Source organism: Lates calcarifer, linkage group LG5 (genome assembly GCF_001640805.2).
Source record: "Lates calcarifer isolate ASB-BC8 linkage group LG5, TLL_Latcal_v3, whole genome shotgun sequence".
NCBI lineage: Eukaryota > Metazoa > Chordata > Actinopteri > Centropomidae > Lates > Lates calcarifer.
In genome coordinates this window covers 14,012,537-14,020,731 of record NC_066837.1, presented here as the reverse complement: position 1 = coordinate 14,020,731, position 8,195 = coordinate 14,012,537, and the positions used below count along the sequence as shown (strand labels likewise).

The 8,195-nt window shown below is 39.0% G+C and overlaps 1 protein-coding gene across 1 annotated transcript; it reads left to right on the top strand.

Annotated features, from left to right (window-relative positions):
- Positions 1–635: 635 nt before the first annotated feature.
- mettl14 (methyltransferase 14, N6-adenosine-methyltransferase subun) lies at positions 636–8,195 on the top strand. The gene is made up of 11 exons (XM_018695867.2): positions 636–839; positions 1,307–1,395; positions 1,674–1,761; positions 2,692–2,769; positions 3,776–3,863; positions 3,949–4,039; positions 4,299–4,440; positions 4,931–5,023; positions 6,419–6,535; positions 6,698–6,908; positions 7,680–8,195. The coding sequence occupies exons 1-11, from the start codon at positions 774–776 to the stop codon at positions 7,985–7,987; spliced, it is 1,371 nt and encodes a 456-aa protein (XP_018551383.1). The 5' UTR covers positions 636–773; the 3' UTR covers positions 7,988–8,195.

Here is an 8,195-nt window from a genome sequence, read left to right as displayed (position 1 = left end):
TCAGTGAAATTAAAGAAGATGCTGCTGTTGATGCGGAGCACTAGTGGATACATGATTCAATATGAATAAACTCGCTCTCTCCACCTCACTCTTGCTATTGTATATGTGACGACAGACAGACTGAGATACTAATACTACTGAGTTTATACTACTATTTATCTATGAGTGTTTGTGTGTGTGTGTGTGTGTGTGTGTGTGTGTGCGAGAGAGAGAGAGAGAGAGAGAGAGAGAGAGAGAGAGAGACCAAATACATAGCGCCTGTAGTAGCTACAATATAGTACTCTCTGATTGGACGAGGGATATGGAAACGTCAAACGAAAGCGTCCTGTCTGGTGACATCACTACGCAGCGTCCAGTCAATCAAAAACTGTTATTAAACCCGGTGTACGCCGAAACTCGCCTAGGAAGGCGGTGTCAGCACTCGACAAACCGTTGATTTCAGCGGTTGACCCGCTCCAGACGGTTTGCTAATACCGCCACGGGTTCAAAAAGCGCCCCGAGTTTACATGAAAATCACAACAGCCGTTGAGCAGTCGCAGCCTGGCCACTTTCACTCTCTATTTTAACGGCTAACTCCACCCACGCCAAAGCTCTAAATCCAGTCCAACCGCGCTGGTATATAAAGCGAGTGCACTTATTGTGATTTTTAGCGGCTGTTACACATTAGCTGATTGTTGGCTACGGTTATAGCTACCTAATCTGAGCTATATGGGAGGTTGTGAGAAACGACAAAGGATATTAACAGTTAATTAAAAAACATTACAGAGAAAGAAATGAACAGTCGACTGCAAGAGATCCGCCAGCGACAAAAGCTTAGGCGGCAGCTTTTAGCTCAACAGGCAAGTAGACAGTGTTGTCGTTAGCAAGTAGCTAATACGGCTGTACGGTTACAAAATGTAAACCTTGTGTGTGTAAAACGCATTTTCGATTGTGTGATGCACAAGGACAAGTAGTTACGTAAATTGCAATAATTTAGCGGACAGATGTCTTCCAAACATTAACAGTGGTCGCCCTCGAGTGGAATGAAAACGCTAATAATTTCACTGTAAATGCACATGAATCACATGCTGAAGCTGTTTGGGCTAAGGTGGTGTCAAATAAAATGCATGTAAATGGAAAATATGTCAAGATTAAGTTACAGTAAATGCACAGGATGTACATAATAGAAAACTCTGAGCGTGATGAAATACACATGCTCCGTGCGGAGTTTAGCAAATACATAAATATGCATATTGTGCTTCACATAATAAAGAAGAACGTGAAGTTGAAAATATGACTTTTACAGTTTTATCTACTCATTCCACAGTTGGGAGCTGAAAGTGCAGACAGTATTGGGGCAGTCCTAAACAGTAAAGATGAACTTAAAGAGATAGAGGAAACAAGAGAAACATGCAGGTGAGCTATTAATTAAACTGAAAAAATGCTATCCAAAGAAGACACTAATACCAGAAGAAAGGAGGGGTGCAGCTTTTTGTCACTTGAACCCCTGTATTTGAGCATGTATAAATTCTCTGACATTACTACATCATGCAGCTCCCATCACACATTTTTGTAAACATTAGTCCATCTTCTCTCCCAGTTTTGTCCCATCATTGTCAGTGCCAAAATGTTGATCTTGTGCTTTAGAGGAACATCAAATCTAGAAATGTGTTTAGCATGTTTATGTTTTGCAGGGCGTCATTTGACAGTTTAGCCGTGCCTTCCAAAAGGAAGGCACAGATGGAGGGAGAGGACACAGAGGAAGATGTGGAGGAACAAAAGGTGAGTATCTTTGTATTATGAATCTACATGGGTTAAGAGGTCTCCACCATATGGAATTTAATGATAATAAACCTGATTTATATAGCATCCTTCTAATCAGATTTTACAGTGATTTATGGGAGAAATGCAGGATTAAAATAGCAGTAAAATCTAAATAAAAGAGTAAAATATGATGAGGAGACAACAAAAACAGTTCACTGAAATCAGGACAAGCTGTTGAGTAAGAATGTGTGGGGGAGTATTTTAAAAGAATAGGGAGTATTTTAAACAAACTGCATCTTCTCTGGCAGGTTGTTTTAGAGCCTCAGGCATTGAAAACAAAGGAGTGGTCCCTCTTGGTAATTAAGATGTCCCTTGCATGAATATTTTAGGCTATTAGTTGGCTCTTTTGAAAGTAGTCTGAGGAGTATTGAGCTATTTATTGATCTTAATTATTAGTTCCAAAGATTGGACTAAAGAGATTAATTTAGGGGACACTGTCAGGCTAATGTCCTTTCTGCAAGTCGGTATATGTGAAAGTGCTCCATTTGGTTGGAAATCATAAAACTCAAATAACTAAAGAACAAAATGGACAAACTAAGTAGACAATTTTAAATATCAGAGTATAGTGTGAAGTATGAGCTTTTCTAGTGGATGACTTGGGGTTGAATATGACATGTGGGCAGAATAAGGAATAAAGTTGGCAATGTACCTGCTCACTCTGTTTAGCCTAACCTCTCTATTTATAATTTCATACTATTGGATGTAACTTTATTGTGATTTCACTAATGTTGTATAAGTTGCTTGATTTTAATGTCAGTTGTATTCATCTACCAACCCCATGTTCCTCATGAGGGGTTGGTAGAGGAAGGTAATGTTCGTTGACAATTCATTGTGTGTGTGTGTGTGTGTGTGTGTGTGTGTGTGTGTGTGTGTGTGTGTGTGTGTTAGGATGAGGTGGAGGTGCAGCAGCCAGATGAAAGCAACCCATATGAGGAGGTGTACAAGGATTCAAGTACTTTCCTTAAGGTTAGAAAACTTGTTTTCTCTAAATAAACTTAGTTCCTGAATAGAAAGGTAGCTACGTTAATAAATTCTGAAACTGAAGGAATTGATTGATTTCATGTTACCAGTTATAATCCAAGATCTTGTAAGCAATATACAATGGCACTGGTAACACCGGTGACATTGTGGGAGAGTAGCAGAAAGAGCAGCCTGATAAATAGATTGAGATGTGTACACATGCCTTTGTGATTTAATGTGAATGCTGTATTATACTATTACTATTTTTGATGATAAGCAATTAAATTGAACTGAATGGGAACTCTATGAATTTCAGATATTTGGTGATGCTAATTGGTCTGACTGATAAAAATGTTTCCGTGTCAGTATCAGGTGATCATCAGACATTCATATCTCAAAAATGGCGCAGTGAGACAAACAAGTCTTCTTTTAAACTGATGAAATGTTAGAAGCACAGTCATGTGGTTGTTGTTGGGGCATCAACCTGTGGTTTTACAGCCTGTAATTACCGGTTTGAACCAGTTTGATGTGTGTACAGTGTACAGTTTCACTATGAGGAAAATATTCATGCGTAACAAATTGCTATGTTAATGTAGTGACTACTGTCACTAAAGACTTAGTAGTCACAAAACACACAAACATGTAGTTACAGTGCACATTCATTAGTTTTGTTGAAGTAAAGAGTGTGTATAGAATGTGTTATTTTAGTTGCTGATCAAATGTAAAAATCCCTAGAATTTAAAAGTGTAGGTCATTATTTGTATAAGCAGAAAGAGTCTCATTGTTGATGTGACATCTTTATTTAGAAAGACCTTCTCCCTCATATGAGTATAAAAATTATTTTTTTAGGTATTGCAGACATTGTATCAGAGGTGGCAGTTTCTATCGTTTTCAGATTTGTGTTAAAATACATTGCTCCGCATCCAATTTTTTTCTCTTTTTATCTCAAAATATTTTTTCCAATTACCCTCTCTCCTGCTCACCTCATTTATTTTCATCCATTTATTCCCAGGGTACCCAGAGTTTGAACCCTCACAATGACTACTGTCAGCACTTTGTGGACACTGGTCACAGGCCACAGAACTTCATTAGAGATGTTGGTGAGTGTGTGTGTGTCTGTGTGTGCGTTCATGTACATGTGCATGCTTGTGTGTGAGTCTGACTCCTATGTATTATCTGGTTAAGGCTTGGCTGACCGATTTGAAGAATACCCTAAACTGCGAGAGCTGATCAGACTAAAGGATGAACTCATCTCCAGCACCAACACCCCTCCCATGTATGTTAAATAATTATGTGAATGGAAGAGTAAATATCTGTCTGATTTTAATGTGATGACACTCCTAGAGTTAACTTTAATTAAGAAGACACTTGCCATTTCAAGTTGACATCAGCTATTTTGAAAAGAGTTGGCCCTATTAAAATAGTGTGTGTGTGTGCATGTGTGTGTGTGTGTGTGTGTGTGTGTGTGTGTGTGTGTGTGTGTGTGTGTGTGTGCACGTGGGCGTGCATGTATGTGTGTGTGTGTGTATGTTTAGGTACCTCCAAGCTGACCCAGAGCACTTTGATCTGCAGGATTTGAAGTGCAAGTTTGATGTTATTCTGCTTGAACCTCCTTTGGAGGAATACTACAGAGAATCAGGCATCAGCCACACAGAACGTTTCTGGACCTGGGATGATGTATGTACACGTCTTTGACTGGTTGGCATTTTGTAGTATATGCTGGTATGTGAACAAATACAGAAAGTTGTTATGACAGTACACTGGCATATTTCCAACCAAGAACCTACAACACCCACAGCACTGGACCAAGGCAAGGGGCATGGGGACTGTTAAAATGTTAAACACACACACACACGTAACACAATGCTATATGTTGAGTTGGAAATCCCAAACAGTAGTAGGAACTTTACAGTGCAAATATATAACAGTGAGCTGACCATCTCCTGTAGAGGGAGAGAAGGATCCAGAATGACTCTCCCAATGCACAGATAGTAATCAAACCAAAATCAAGATACTTTGTGCAGTTTCCAATGATAGGAGAGCCTCAGGACACAGGCTAAGGGAAAAGAAGAGTTAAACTGATTAGTGAATGGTATATTCACTCTGCTTGGATCATGTCTTTGGCTTCATGTTCACTCCTCTTTCCCCTCTCTGCTCTCTGTTGAAGATCATGAAACTTGAAATTGAGGAGATATCAGCTCTTCGCTCCTTTGTCTTCCTCTGGTGTGGCTCTGGTGAAGGCCTGGACTTGGGCAGAATGGTAACACAATCCCTCACTTAGTTACAAGCTCACATTAAGCTCTTAAATTTCTGTCCAAAGGTTTTGCAACTTAAGGTACGTGTGTTATTTTTACTGCTTCGTGTTCAACTCTGCATTCTTTGAGTCATTCAGAAACTCGCTGGTTCAGTGTGCTTATAACGCACGACTGAGGCAATTGTTTGTATAATGTTGTGACAAAGAGCTGAAAAGTCCCCAGATACCATGAAGTGTCCAGATTCTTTAAGGCTTAAATCTCTGCAAATACATTCTGGTTCATGGCCAGAAAACTGTCATTATTTTCTTTGTTCTAATGATGTCTGCTGTTGGTGTGACGCATGTCCTCTTTGAGCTTGTCATATGACTGATCACAGTCTGACTCTGTGTCAAATAGATTTTATTGTTGCTTACAACGTAAGTTTATACATAACATTTCTTCCCAACACTTGACTTTCACATCAGGAATGTGGACAAGGTTTTCCCCATTGTCTGTCTATTCACATGTTCACATTTAGTGAGGCAAACAAATGTGTGTATATATATATATATATATATATATATATATATATATATAATGTGTGTGTGTGTAAGTATGTATATATGTATGTATGTGTGTGTGTGTGTGTGTGTGTGTATATATATATATATATATATATATGTGATGTATACACATACACAAAATTTACACACACACACACACACACACACACACACATACAAATGTGACAAAATTACTTACAAAAATATAAGTCGGATGACTTAAATGTAGACTGAGTGATACCAGAGTTTTTTACTTTCCAAAATTATTTATTTATTTTTTTATTTTTATTTTTATTTCCAACTGTTATGAACTTTTTTGCTGATGCCATTATCAAAATGATTGCTATCGAAATGAAATGAAAGCTAAGAGTTTACAATTTTAAGAAAGGAAGAGGAGATCTTATTTGTAAGGCAGCAATATGTAAAGGACTGTTGGCTTTGACTATGGCCTCACAAATGAAACCAAACTACTACAAACAATGTGTAACCAGCAAAACTGCTAGAACCTGATGTCTTGTGCAGATTACTCGGAAACTCTGTAAGTAAAACTGAAAGATACACTGCTGTTACTGAACCAGTTCAGAGGTGTGGTTTCTCTCTCTCTTTTTTACAGGTTTATACAGTTCTGTACAGGGTTTTTTACAGAATAATTTGCATTATCTCTGATTAATTATTTGATGTGAATTGCAGTGCATGGGAAGGGGAAGTCCTACTATGCATGTGTTGTGTTATCAATACCTTAATCATCTTAGATTCATAAAAAAAAAATGTCAGTAATAACAGCCCTAAATTGCGCGTTTGTTAGCCCATACAGTAGGTAATCCAAAACAATACTTACCGATATTACACCCATTTCAGTGTTTGAGGAAGTGGGGCTTTAGGCGGTGTGAGGATATCTGTTGGATCAAGACCAACAAGAATAACCCAGGAAAGACAAAGGCACTGGACCCAAAAGCAGTGTTCCAGAGGACCAAGGTATACATACATACACACACGCCTAGCAGAAATGTGAAATATATGTTGATGTTAATGTAAATATAATATATAATGTAATAACTCTACAATTTGATTTCCTTGAAAATCTGAAGATGTTACTGTTAAGATATATTTAAAGACATATACGTGCATTCCTTCCAGGAACACTGCCTAATGGGAATCAAAGGAACAGTGCGTAGGAGTACTGATGGTGACTTTATCCATGCCAATGTGGACATTGACTTGATCATTACTGAAGAGCCTGAGATGGGAAATGTAGAGAAGCCTGTTGAGATCTTCCACATAATTGAGCACTTCTGTTTGGGCCGCAGGAGGTTGCACCTGTTTGGGCGAGACTCAACCATCAGACCAGGTGAGATGGACATGAACTTTCTGTGAAAAAATAGACTACCCAGATAGGGCTGGGTACCGAACTTCGGTTCTCTCAAAGATGTTTTTTCGGTGCCAAGTTTCACTACCAAGGAGTTAATCACACGTTAAAGATCTGATAATGCTGCTGGTAATTGGCTGTAACGTTACAAGCAGGCGAGGCATGCTGGAAAAACACTACATGGTTACGGCCACAGACACGGTTCACACGTATCAGTAATTGCAAAAAGGACACCGTTGGTAAGGCCGGCAACATGGCCAATTTGATGAAGCATTTGAACGGGTATGGAATCAGTTTAAGAGCAGAAAGTTGCTCCGTGTTCAACTGCACGAAGATTTAAAGATCCTTAGTATGCAGCAGTGAGCATCAGACACTGACTTGTCATTAGTTTGCAACAGTTCTTTGGCACTGGAAATTATTTGTTGTATATTTTTTTTATGTTAGAAAACTGTTTTGAGTGGAAAAATGCCAAAGCTGAAAAATAAAAGTCAAAATTTGTACCATAATATGTAATGTAATTTTCTTTGTAAGAATTGATTTGATAAAATTGGTATTGAAAAAAGCATGGTTCAGGAACCGGTATCGAAGTCAAGGTATCAATACCAGTATCGAAAATATTTTGAATGATACCCAGCCCTATATCCAGATGAATTTAGGTGATAACTGCATGTTGTAAATTTGCTTTTAGTTGACCTTTCTTCCTCTGTTTCTGAACACCCATGCTTTTGCTAACTGGTGGTCTTCTCTTTCTAGGCTGGTTGACAGTGGGTCCTACTTTGACAAACAGTAACTTTAACCCAGAGACCTATGCCTCACATTTTGCGTTGCCTAACTCTCACCTTTCTGGCTGCACCGAGGAAATAGAAAGGCTGCGGCCCAAATCCCCCCCTGCTAAGCTTAAGTCGGACCGTGGTGGTGGGGCACCCAGAGGTGGACGTGGTGGACCAAATGCAGGAAGGGGGGGGGACAGAGGCCGTGAAAGAAACCGACCAAATTTCCGTGGGGACAGGGGAGGGTTCAGGGGCAGGGGAGGGCCACACAGGGGTTTTCCACCTCGCTAGAGCATAGAGCTCATGCCAACCAGACTGATGCTAGGGACTTCTATCTGTATTAATTCCAAGTGTATGATTGTTTGTAATGCAGTTGATGTGGTTAGAATGAGATAATTGAGAAATTAATGAGTGTGACCAATATTTAGGTTCATTTATATTTTTCATGGATATAATTTACATTGAATGGATATTCTCTGAATAAACACTCTTTTCCCTA

What these genes read in the sequence shown, in the direction of transcription:
- mettl14 (XM_018695867.2), top strand. Translation starts at nt 774, where the DNA reads ATGAACAGTCGACTGCAAGAGATCCGCCAGCGACAAAAGCTTAGGCGG. An exon ending in GAAACAAGAGAAACATGCAG is followed by an intron (nt 1,396 to 1,673) that starts GTGAGCTATTAA and finishes TATGTTTTGCAG; the next exon opens with GGCGTCATTTGACAGTTTAG. An exon ending in ATTCAAGTACTTTCCTTAAG is followed by an intron (nt 2,770 to 3,775) that starts GTTAGAAAACTT and finishes ATTTATTCCCAG; the next exon opens with GGTACCCAGAGTTTGAACCC.